The 13385-nt window shown below is 41.5% G+C and overlaps 1 protein-coding gene across 10 annotated transcripts in view; it reads right to left on the reverse strand.

Moving 5' to 3' along the window:
* Positions 1-13385, reverse strand: part of pcm1 (pericentriolar material 1) — a 294201-nt gene that overhangs the window by 12428 nt on the left and 268388 nt on the right. For all 10 annotated transcript variants that reach the window (XM_068034505.1, XM_068034495.1, XM_068034557.1 and 7 more), the window contains 3 exons: positions 5750-5907; positions 4326-4398; positions 3929-4161 (listed from right to left, as the gene is read on the reverse strand). In XM_068034505.1, coding sequence (XP_067890606.1) covers positions 3929-4161; positions 4326-4398; positions 5750-5907 — 464 coding nt within the window. The remainder of the gene's footprint in view (positions 1-3928; positions 4162-4325; positions 4399-5749; positions 5908-13385) is intronic.

Raw genomic sequence — 13385 nt, forward strand, 5'->3', positions numbered from 1 at the left:
TTCTATTCCTCTATTTATAAACCCAAGTAACCCACATGCTTTTTTAACTAGCTTATCAACTTGCCCTGTCAACTTTGAGGATTTGTGTATTTGGACATCAAGGCCTCTCTGCTCATCTACACTTTCCAAAATTATACCATTTATAGTATATTGTCTTTCCATCTTAGTCCTCCCAAAGTACATTACTTCACAATTCTCCGCATTGAACTCCATCTTCTGTACTTCTGTGTAAAATTCATCATCCTGATACCTATAGCTATCGTCACCATGATCCACTTCTTTGCCAAGTTCCCTATCATCGGCAAACTTCATAATGCTGCTCCCTACAGTGTCTAGGTTGTTGATAAAAATTGAAGAGTATAATGGACCCAAAACTAACCCTTGGGGAACACCACTGCAAACCATCTCCCAGTCTGAAAAACATCCATCCATCACCACCCTTTGTTCTCTATCAGTAAGCCAATTTTGTATTCCTACCGCCACTTACAGTTTAATGCCATGGACTTCCATCTGAAGTCTTTGTGGTACATTGTCGAATGTTTTCCACAAATCAATATATACATGCTCTACCTTGATTAACCTTCTGTTACTTCAAAGAGTTCAATCAAGCTACTTAGACACAATTTACCTCCAACAAATCCATGCTGGCTCTCCTTTATGACCAATGCTTTTCCAAATGCAAGTTATTCAGTCCCAAATATTAGTTTTCAATAATTTCCCCACCATGGATGTTAGGCTGACTGGCCTAGTTTCCTGGTTTATCCCTCTCTCCTTTCTTGATTAGTGATATAACATTATCAACTTTCCTGTCCTACGGCAGTACTCCTGTATCCAATGAGATTTGAAAGATTGTGACCAACAAATCAGCTATTTCTACCTTTGCTTTCTTCAACAATCTAGGAGGCATATCATCTGGGCCAGGTGACCTACCAACTTACAGTAATGCTAATCTTTTTAGTACATCTTCGCTATCTATTATTATCCTGTTTATAGAAACATAGAAAAATAGGAGCAGCAGTAGGCCATTCAGCCCTTCGAGTCTGCTCCTCCATTCAATACGATCAAGGCTGATCATCCAAACTCAGTAACCTGTTCCTGCTTTCTCCCCATATCCCTTGATCCCATTAGCTCCAAGAACTATATCTAACTCCTTCTTGAATATATTTAATGATTTGGCCTCAACTGTTTTCCATGGTAGAGAACTCCACAGGTTCACCACTCTCTGGGTGAAGAAATCTCTCCTGATCTCTGTCCTAAATGGCTTACCCCTTATCCCTAGACTGTGAGCCCTGGTCCTGGACTCCCCCACCATCGGGAACATCCTTCCTGCATCTAGTCTGTCCAGTCCTGTTAGAATTTTATAGGTTTCTATGAGATCCCCTCTCATTCTTCTCTAGCGAATACAAGCCCAATCAACCCAATCTCTCTTCATACGTCAGTCCTGCCATCCCAGGAATCAGTCTGGCGAACCTTCGCTGCACTCCCTCCATAGCAAGAACATCCTTCCTCAGACAAGGAGACCAAAACTGTGCACAATACTCCAGATATGGTCTCACCAAGACCTTGTATAACTGCAGCAAGACATCCTTGCTCCTATACTCGAATCCTCTCGCTGTGAAGGCCAACATAACATTTGCCTTCTTAACTGCCTGCTGCACCTACATGCTTACTTTCAGCGACTGGTGCACAAGGACACCCAGGTCTCGCTGCACCTCCCCCTTTCCCAATCTATTGCCGTTCAGATAATAATCTGCCTTTCTGTTTTTGCCACCAACATGGATAACCTCACATTTATCCACATTATACTGCAACTGCCATGTATTTGCCCACTCACTCAACTATCCAAATCACACTGGAGCTTCTTTCCTTTTAGTGTAACCTTCACATCATCCGCTTCCTTTGGGAAGAAAGATGCAAAGCAGTCATTTAATAGCTTTGTCAAGTGTTCTGCCTCTACATTAAGATTTCCCTTTGGTTCATTATTAGATGCAACTTTTTCCCTAGAAAACCGCTTACACTTTATATGTTGATGAAATGTTTTAAGGTTCAGTTTAATGTTGCCTGCTAATTATTTCTCACTAAACATTGAGCCAGACCTCAATGAACTAAAACCAGAAATCAACAGATTGTCACAGAAATCAAGAGAAAGTCTAAATGTAGTGGAAATCATACATAATACCTTATTCTATATATAATCAGGAAATGTTCCAGAGCTATTCTTACTATTGTCCTTCATTGTATTTGATGCATGTGCCAGTTGGATTGCTGGTTCCTTCATTTGCCCTGAAGGTTCCAAACTGTCAGCATGTACTGGTTATCATTGCCAACTGTATGGAACACTATTTCAGGGACTATCCTGTAATACATTGTCATCCCAATGCCACCATGTGAGGTCCAGGATCAAGGTTTTATCAATCCTCACTGGTTGGGGAGAGAAGAGACTCAGCCCAGAACCACAGGTGGAGCAAGTTCAGCTGAAGTGATCTTTGAAAAGTCAGATGTTGGGAATGACAAAAGGTAACACTTTGCTGGGATCTGGGAGCTTTGCTGTAAAAATATTAAATCCCTGAATGCTGTAAGCTACGCTGTTCTGGAGAACCCACTTGAGGGTTTCGGCCTTCAAAGGACATTAGTTGCTCCTTCAGGCGCAGATTGGATTTGGATGAAGCCAAGTCCTAATACAGCATTGAGTTTCTGCTGAACAACTGTGCTTGCAAACTTCTGGTGTGGGACAAGTATCTGTCTATCATTCAAGTATAGATAGGAATGAAGATGGTGCATTGCAAGTTGCGCTGCAACTTCAGGCAAACTAGACACTGGAAAAAAGATTGAAAAGCAATAACTTGTACAGATAACATTACTTCTTGCAACGGAATCCAAGAAACTGCACCCTTTAAGGTCAACGGCATCAAATTAGCAACGTGGGCACAGTGTACAAATAACGTGACTTAATAAAATTTCTACTGTTTTAGAAATCAGTGTAGAATCCCAAGACCAAGCATATGGCAGAGCTCTTGATGGATTTTGATCAACCCTGTCACTAGTTTGTCTTATGTGGACATACAATATGCATACAGTGATGGCAACACAAAAGTGATCTGATATTACCTCATAAAATTCCACCAGGTTGTTACCAAAATGACCAATAATCATCTCCGACAACCTGTAGCCTCCGGCTATTTCAAAGGCAGGGACCCGTTTGCAAATAAACAGGTACCATAACCATTTGTATTGCCTCGTGATGTCCTAAGAGGAATATCCAACTGGCATCAGAATTTCTTTAATTGCACAGTCGTGGGTGATGCTACTTAACTTGTTTTTGATGCATAGGATTAGTACGTGTACAGTACAACCACAGATAAGATGTCATCTTGAATGAAGAAATTCTACAGTGCCCTTGCCCATTGTATGCCAATACATTTGTTTTTGCCTGTATTATGCTCTAACTGGCTGCCTAGGAAGAAAAGGATTGGTTGTTGTTTACCATATCACTTAGGTCAACCTTTTTTCTCCTGGATGCCTGTCCTGAAAGAATAGTCTAGTACAACCCTTTCTGAAGGTTTATCACTCAGTGCCGACACGTTAAGCTCCCAAGAAACCTGAAAAAAGAAAACCCTAGAAAGACCAGAATGTTCAATATTCTGCCTGCTTAATTTGTCCTGTAGAGAGGCTAATGGCATGAACCAAAACTTCAGACAGCGGTCTGATGCAAGCAGCTTCAAATGAAGAAAAATGAACTGCCCCAATGGGACTTCCTACAACATAATTGTGGCACCACCTATCTGAAAGGTGATGACATACTCTTGTGCTTATTTAGCATTTTGTTTCCCTGGAGCCTACTAAGCTCACTTATAAATCTATGGCCGATGCAGATACAGAAGAATATATATTACAAAAGTATTTTCAATATTGGAGGATCTTTGCTTACATAATCATTAACTAACACAGGAGAATCTGTGTCAGGGCTGCCAGCCAATGAGCTTTCTGGTGTTCCTTGCAGGTCATTTTCTAGTTCCATTTGCATTGCTGGTCCAGCATTAGTACCTTCACAAAAAGGTAAAGATGGCTTTGGACTCTTAGTGTCTTCATTAGCAGCATCAAATCGTGTACTTTGTAAAGACTCAGAAGGATGATTTGAAGTTGGCCTACTTTCATTTTCAGCTAAAAAACAAAATAAAAATTCATTTACAACAATTATTTCATATATGTGCAAAATAATCCAATCTAGGGCTTTCACCCTTCTAATCTGATAACAAAATCAACTCAAGATTGTTGAACCCCATTACCTGTCATTTTAAAAAGACAGACAAAAGATTAAACTCTACCTGCAGCCACTGTTAAATTTGTTTTCGCAGATTGACTAACCACATCATCCTTAATGGGTTCAGAAAGAACATCCTATGAAGAGAAAAGTTTTAACGTCAATAAGCACCACACAAAATGTAAGAGCATCGATATGTTTTTACATCATTTTACTTTCCAACAAAGACAGAACAGTAATGCAGATAGAATTGGTTTAAACTGTGTCTTTGAAAAGCCTGTCTTTTCCCCTCGATGATGCTGATAACACGCACAGGCTTTTGAAACGCAGGCCTTTCATTACAGTGGGGGTAGTGTAAAGGCAAGAGATTGCTGCAATATAAAAGACAATATGCTGCTATGAGCTCTTGCATCAAAGATTTTTATAACTAAGCTATGCCTTGTGGAAATATAATGATTGGAAGTAAAAGTATGGTTTGCATAGGCATGGAGCCTTTCATCTCTGTTTGACAACTGGTTCAAAAACTTGGTGATCATTAGCTAGGGTTGCATCCAACACGAAGGAAACCATAAGAGAGAATGGTATAAAGAGATCCCATGTTTTGACTTAGAAAGAAAGAGACTGTTGCTATCTACAAGACCCTCTGGCGTGAACAGGTCTAGAGATGTCATCTTCATGGGTCCTCATTAATACCCATGCACATGAGTTTTGAATACAGGGCTAATATGTGTGCTACTCTGTATGGATGCTAGAGTGTTTAAGATTAATGCTTTGTCCATAATAAATGAAGTATCAAATATATTACCGACTCTAGCTTTATGAATCCATTTAATAGGTAAAGTTTAGTTTAGTTTAGAGATACAGCACTGAAACAGGCCCTTCGGCCCACCGAGTCTGTGCCGACCATCAACCACCCATTTATACTAATCCTACACTAATCCCATATTCCTACCACATCTCCACCTGTCCCTATGTTTCCCTACCACCTACCTCTACTAGTGGCAATTTATAATGGCCAATTTACCTATCAACCTGCAAGTCTTTTGGCTTGTGGGAGGAAACCGGAGCACCCGGAGAAAACCCACGCAGACACAGGGAGAAACTCCACACAGGCAGTACCCAGAATTGAACCCGGGTCGCTGGAGCTGTGAGGCTGCGGTGCTAACCACTGCACCACTGTGCCGCCCTTAAAGGACTTATCCAACACAAAGATTACGTACAAAATGCTTATTTTAATATAATTTGTATTATATATGCTCAAAATGATACAAGAATTTTTTAGTAATGTTAGCTGAAGGATAAAGGCCAGGACACTGGGGAACACTTGAGTGAAGGAGCCTCGATTTAACATCTCATCTAAAAAAAACATGCAATATCCTTTTGGGGCGAGAATTCCAGATTTCCACTACCCTTTGTGTGAAAAAGTGCTGACTGATTTCACTCTAAATTGCAGAAGAAAGTCAATATACTCATCACTGAAGACATTACCTGTTCAGGATCATTTTCATCAGCAATTTCATTATTGGCCTGAAGTGATGTCTGCACATCAATAGTGCCAGCATCAAAATCCTCTATTTCATCTTCTTCATTCTCGTCCTCTCCACTGCCATAATTCGTCAGGGCCTGAGTTTCAGCCTTCGACAGACCTGATGGTTCCAATAAATTAGAATATCAGATTTATCTGCCTTTTACAAATTGAGAAAAATTGTTTTGTAATGTTTTAAATTTGCATTGTAATAAGTTAACCACAAACTCAAACAGCAACAGTTATTCAGGTTTTCACAGAATCATTAGTGTAGAAGGAGGCCATTCGGTCCATCGTGTCCACACTGGCTCTCTGAAAGAGGAACTCCCTCAGTTCCATTCCCCTGCCTTCTCGTCATAACCCTGCACATTCTTCCTTTTTATATAACTGTATAATTCCCTTTTGAATGCTTCAATTGAATCTGCCTCCACCACGTTCTCAGGCAGCGCAGTCCAGATCTTAACTACTCGCTGCGTGAAAAAGTTTTTCCTCATGTCACTTTTGCTTCTCTTACCAAATACTTTAAATCTGTGCCCTCTTGTTCGCGATCCTTTCACGAGTGGGAATGTTTTCTCAATCTACTCTGTCCAGCCCCTTCCCGATCTTTAAGGAAAACAGTCCTAACTTCTCCAAATCTATTGTCATTACTGAAATTCTTCATCCCTGGAACCATTCTCGTGAATCTTTTCTATACTCTCTCCAATGCCCTCACATTTTCCTCAGGTGTGGTGCCCAGAACTGGACGCAGTACTCCAGCTGAGGCTGAAATAGTGTCTTATACGAGTTCAACATAACTTTGTTGCTCTTGTACTCTATGCCCCTATTAATAAAGCCCAAGATACTGTATGCTTTATTAATCACTCTCTCAAACTGTCCTGCCACCTTCAATGACTTATGCACATATACACCTAGGTACCTCTGCTCCTGCACCCCCTTTAGAATTGTACCCTTTATTCTATATTGTCTCGCCATGTTCTTCCTACCAAAAAGAATCAGTTCACATTTCTCTGCACTGAACTTCATCTGCCACCTTTCTGCCCATTCCAGCAACTTGTCTGTGTCCTTTTGAAGTTCTATACTATCCTCCTCACAGTTCACAATGCTTCCAAGTTTCATATCATCTGCAAACTTTGAAATTGTGCCCTGCACACCAAAATAGTTTTAAAGCTATTCTTCCTCGATTTTTGGACACTTAAGGTTATATTCAACTATGTATTTTCTTTCCAGTCCTAAAATGGTCCAAGATTTCATTTTTAAGCCCTGCCCTTAAGCCTCCCAAAATGTCTTTTCATAATTCAAAAAACTCCACCTCCATATTGTTCATTTTAGTCTAAGCATTTATTGTGCTCTCAAATAAACTTCAAGATTGCTGTAACGGAGCTTTACCCATTTCTAAGTTAATATTCAGTTCTTATGGACATCTAAATTATATTTAATATATTTTCCATCCCAGCACTTAGCTCAATCCCATACTCATTTACCACTCCCAGTCAACATCAATATTTTCATTAGTTGATTATAGGTCTAATTTCAAAAGCTTGCTCATTGCATTAAATGAGATGGTGGCATCGCTGAAGACACCCACACCTGGTCAGTTACATAGGAACTGGGTCTAAAGTTAATTCTTAATCTTCATAATTTACTAAAAATGAAACGTTCAGAACATTCAATTCGCTATCTAGCTTGGGAAGGAGGAATGCTTCAGTATTGAATTGGAACCGGACAGATCTCAGCAAGTTATTCAGTCATTTTGAGGTCATGTACTGAGTTTAGAGACTTCCTTTGCATTTTCAAATTCATGCAATGATAGAAAACATAAGCAGCTGCCATATGATTTGATAACAGGGAAAGACGACATTCGATGGGAGCTGGAATTGGCTCATCCAATCCCCAATATAATTCCAGTGATTTGGAATGAGAAACAAAAACAGATTTTAAAGAAACTGTTAAGGCCAAGTGAGGATGGGGTGACAGTTACTCTTCCTGCCCTTTCTCTTATTTAACCGCAACAGGGTTTATTCCTTTTAAATAATGGTAGTGCTTACCACCTCAGTGAGTGCTTTACCTTTTTCCTTTAATGTTTAGATTAGATTAGAGATACAGCACTGAAACAGGCCCTTCGGCCCACCGAGTCTGTGCCGAACATCAACCACCCATTTTTATACTAATCCTACCCTAATCCCATATTCCTACCAAACATCCCCACCTGTCCCTATAATTCCCTACCACCTAGTGACAATTTATAATGGCCAATTTACCTATCAACCTGCAAGTCTTTTGGCTTGTGGGAGAAAACCGGAGCACCCGGAGAAAATCCACGCAGACACAGGGAGAACTTGCAAACTCCACACAGGCAGTACCCGGAATCGAACCCGGGTCCCTGGAGCTGTGAGGCTGCGGTGCTAACCACTGCGCCACTGTGCTGCCCATGTGATCGTAAAAGAACCAATTGGACAAGTTTTCTTGAGTTTAAACAAGAAAGAGCTAAGTTTATTCTAACTTTAACAATTTAAACCAAATTTAAAAATAATTTTTTAAAAATGCACTACGCATTCACGCACACATTCACATGAGAATCACACACACAAATTGATTACAAAGTGGAAAGTAGGTTTTTTGGTTGGATTTAAGTCCAGAATAACAGTGAAATACACCATCGGTGGGGTTTGATGATTTGGTGGTCTTTCGACCATAGTTGTATTCTTGAAGTCCTTGGTTGGTCAAAGTGCACTTTGTGGCTGGCCTGCTTTGCTCAGGCTTTTCTTGAAAGCAGACTGGCTCTTTTCCCCTGGTCTCTGGTTGTAGCAGTCTCCAGGCTTGGAGGATCCACAGTCGCAGACGGATTTCAAAATTTGATGTTTGCTGAGGAGAGAGAAAGAAAGGGAGGCACACAACCTTCTCTGTTGCTGCAGTCTCAATTACTGCTCGTTTCTTCTGTGTAATAAAACTCCCAGTTTTTTCAGAGATGGACAGACGGTCACATGGTTCTCTCAATCCCCTTTGTTTTTAATGAGGTCCCAAGTCTAAAACTCAAAATCTCTCAGGTGGTATTGTCAGTAGTTACCGCCTGGAGGGATGTCTCCATTTATGAATACCTCAAGATAGCTTTGAATGTCCTACCGACGAGGGTGATCGGGATAATCTACTAGGTTAGCCAAAGCATTGTCCTGCCTGTGCTCCTTGTTAGACTTTTGTCTCCAGTTCGATCTCCTGGTGTTTCAGATGCAAATTGCGGTGGCCATCTTGGCTGCCAGTTTTTAAAAAGTTAACTACAGGATTTTTCCAGTAAAAGTCTAATGTAAGTTTCCAACCGCTGAATTAATATTTCTCATTTGGCATATCCTTTTTTCCTGACATCTCCGCACCACGTGAAATGAAATGTGACAATAGGAGCATTTCATTAAAGTTGCAGGAAAAGAAAAAAATGAAAACACATTCATTCTTACCACTCACTCCTCAAATTCATTCATTAATTGTAGATTTGCTGCAGCTGGCTTTGTCTGCAACAGCTATGCCGATTTAATAATTTTTTTTTGAGTTTTGTCTGGGATGGTCTTGATTTGTCAAATGGGGTTAAAGTTTCTCTAGTATCAATTTGTCATACCCTGGGGATGTGCATCTCAATAAACACATGGTTGTTGATGAAGCTTGGGGTTTACAAATTTCTACTATTGTTTAAGGCAAGTTTTCCTGTATGTACAAGCTTTAACCCCTCAATTGCTGTTTCTGCAGTAAGTGGCTTTAACCATTCAGGTTCCAGTGCCTTGATAATATTTCTCCCTACAATGGTAGGGTTTTTAGTCCCTGTGAGGTGTCTCAGATTTCCTCTGGGCCCTTGTCCTTGCTGAATTCCGAGCTGAAAGTGCTGTGTTTGATTAGCTTTGTGGAGTTTTGGCCAGCCAAAACGCTGTCTTAGGCAGGCTTGGGTTTTTCGTTCACCAAAATGTCCAGCCATTGGAAGTTTGTGGGCCATTCTTAGTATTTCTTTACGGTACTTCGGCGGCACCACTATCTGGTGAACCACTGTCCACTCTTAGTCTGCAGGTCTATGAGGAGGTCTCCACTTCCTCACCAGCACCTCATTCTTTAAATAGTAGCACCCAGGAACTCCCTCTGCCTCAATTTCGGTTTGGCCAGTTTGTGCTAACTTCATTAATACTGGGTTGGCTTGCTGAGCCTCATCTAGGGAAGATCTGTATAACCCATCCTTCGGGTCCTCTAACTTCCCAAAGAAGGTTTCAGATAACCAAACAGTACGGTCATCTATCTGCAGTGCCAGTTCAGCCTCCTCTGATGGAACTTGTTTGCTCATGAACTGAGTCACCACACAGTGAGACAAAATACTGGGGACTTTCTCCTGCAACAGCTCTGTCTCCCTGAACTCTTTTGGTCTCTCTGACACCACTGGGGAAGCTCCCACCTTTGCCTCCGCCAGATCATTACCCAGGAGCAGGTCAACCCTGTCCACAGGTAAACTAGGGGAAATCCGCACAGTTACCGGACTTGAAACTAGATTGCACTCCAAGTGCACCTGATATAAAGGAATGGGCATATATTGCCCTCCGATACCATTCACTAACACCCTGGCATTCACTGCACTCTCTTGAGGAAAGGTTATGCCTTTTCCCAGCAGAAAGGATTTGGTGGCCCCTGTATCCCTAAGTATAACTATGGGCTTACTTGCCCCACTCAAGGGGGATGGGGTGGGGTCACTTTTCCCTGGGATACAAAATCCTGAGAACCTTTAGGGATTTTGTTAAATTTTCCCACACTCACAGCGGTAGGTTTATTGGGTCTTACTGCCACAGTTAAAGCCACAGCCTGCTCTGCTGTGCTTTCCATCAGGGCCCCTTCTCCTGCACTGGTCTGGTGTACCCTGATTAATCCTACAGGTTGTTCCCTAATTTCCAGCAGTCAGCTTAAAGGTGATCTGCCTTGTTACAGTGCAAACACACAGGACTTCGGGTCTCACTCCCGCTCTCAGTAAAGTCTGTTTTGGCTTGAGGGGGGCCCCCGGTGTGTCCAGCTTTCAATTCTTGCCCAGGGCTACTCGGGCTCCTATCATGCTCCCACCTTTTATCCTTTTCAGGGTTGTGGGGGTGACTAAGGAAGGGTTGAGATAAGGGCTTGTGCACAAGGGCATATTCAACATCCAGAACTGCAGCCCACCTGGCTTTGAACCTTTTGTTTCTCTATGTGGGTTTTAATAGAAAGGGGAAGTGAGTTTTCAAACTCCTCGAGAAGGATCATCCCTCTGAGGTTTTCATATGTGGGCTGTACCTTAAGTGCCCTTAACCACTGGTCAAAAGCAAACTGCTTAACTCTTTCAAACTCGAGGTAAGTTTGGTCAGGCTGTTTTCAGAAGGTTTGGAATTTCTGGCGGTCGCTTCCTGTACTAGCTTATATGCCCCAGGATAGCATTTTCAGTCCTTCCATAATCTGATGAACTTTCATCTGGCAATAGTGAATAAACCTCATAGGCTTTTCTTATTAGCTTGCTTTGTAACAACAGAGTCCAGCTCTCTGCCAGCCATTTCAGCTGCCTTGCAAGCTTTTCAAAAGTGACAAAAATGCATGCACATCCCTCTTGTTGAACTTTGAAATCAACTAGGAGAACTTCAAGAGCTTAGCACACGGTCCTGAGCGAGGGGTAGCTTCCTTACTAGCTATGCCTTCACTGGGTGTACTGGGTTGCCCCCTAGTTAATTCGAGCTACCTTAACTCTCTTTCCTCCTTTTCCTTCTGGAAAGCTCACTCTTTTTCCTTTTCTGGATACTCTTTCTGGAATTCTAATTCTAGTCTCCCCTGTTCTAATTATATTTTAGCTAACATTACCCTGTCTGTTTCTGACTCTGTCTCTGAATCTTCAGGTTCAAGTGAAAAATGGTTGGCCACAAGTCTTTGGATTTCAGATTTCTTAGCTTTTCAACAGAAAGTAGTCCCTAACTGCCCAGCTGTATTTCTCAACTTTTCAATAGATAGGGCCTTTAACCTGTCCCAAATTACTTCACCTTGGCTTAGGAAAGTACTGACCTCGTATGTGGACATGTTAGTATTCTAGCAATGAAAACCACAAGAAAATCTGTATTGAAGTTTTAATTTTTTTTTAAAACTAGGGATCAATTTGGTTTCCACATCCAATTTCTTGTTTGTCGGTTGGTTACGATCCTAGACTCTAGCCCCCAAATTTCTATTACGCCCAAGTGAGGAGGGCATCACAGTTGCCCCTCCTGCCTTTCCTCTTATTTGACCGCAACAGGGTTTATTCCTTTCAGTCGTTGTGCTTACTACCTCAATGAGTGTTTTACCTTTTACCTTTAATGTGATTGTGGAAGAACCAATTGGACAGGTTTTCTTGAGTTTAAACAAGAGGTGAGCTTATTATACTTAACAATTTAAACCAGATTTAAAAATAATTTTTTAAAAATGCGATACATTCATGCACACATTCACATGAGAATTACACACACAAATGGATTACAAAGTGGAAAGTAGGTTTTTTTGGTTGGATTAAAATCCAGAATAACAAGTTAAATACACCATCGGTGGGGTTGGATCAGTGGTGGTCTTCTGGCTGAAGACGTATTCTTGAAGTCCTTGGTTAGTCAAAGTGCACTTTGTGGCTGGCCTGCTTGGCTCAGGCTTTTCTTGAAGGCAGACTGACTCTCTTCCCCTGGTCTCTGGCTGTAGCAGTCTGTAGGCTTGTAGGATCCACAGTCACAGACGATTTTCAGACTTGATGTTTTCTGGGGAGAGAAAAAGGGAGGCACACAGCCTTCTCTCCTGCTGCAGTCTTAGTTACTGCTCGTCACTTCTGCGTAACAAAACTCCCAGCTTTTCAGAGATGGACATGGTTCTCTAATTTCCACTTTGTTTTCAATGCGGTCCAAAGTCTAAAACCCAAAACCTCTCTCAGGTGGTATTGTCAGTGTTAACCACCTGGAGGGATGTCTCCACTTATGAATACCTCAAGATAGCGTTGAATGTCCCACTAACGACGACTACTCAGTTAGTCAAAGCACTATTCTGGCTGGGCTCCTTGTTAGACTTCTGTCTCCAGTTCGATCTCCTGGTATTTCAGATGTAAACTGTGGTGGCCACCTTGGCTGCCAGTTTTTTTTTTAAAGTTAACTGTAGGATTTTTTCCAGTAAAAGTCTAATGTAAGTATCCAACTGATGAATTAATATTTCTCATTTGGCATATCATGTTTTCCTGTCAAAATGGACTGAAAGACAGAACAGAAAAATATCTATAGCAACCTTTGATCGGTGACTGAGAACAGCCTGTTGGATGGCACACAGGGCAGAAATCCCTAAAGTTCGTGCAGGACATTCGGGGAGCAGGACTGAAGAAGTTTTGTTCCCCCATCGAATTTGTGGAAACAGTTTAAATGGAACAGGAACCTCACAGACCTGTGTCTCACCTCAAATTCAGCACCCTGTCTGTGCCTTACGTGTGATTTTTGCCCTCCCCCTGCACAGGAATTTCAGATTACAGGTCTCTGGTATATAAAATTTTAGTTGGCTGGGGAAAGAGGAGGAGGTGATCTGAACAATGGCACGTATTTATAAGAGACCCTTCCCCTCAGTGATTGCCCC

The sequence above is a fragment of the Heterodontus francisci genome, chromosome 1, assembly GCF_036365525.1.
Source record: "Heterodontus francisci isolate sHetFra1 chromosome 1, sHetFra1.hap1, whole genome shotgun sequence".
NCBI classification, from domain to species: Eukaryota; Metazoa; Chordata; class Chondrichthyes; order Heterodontiformes; family Heterodontidae; genus Heterodontus; species Heterodontus francisci.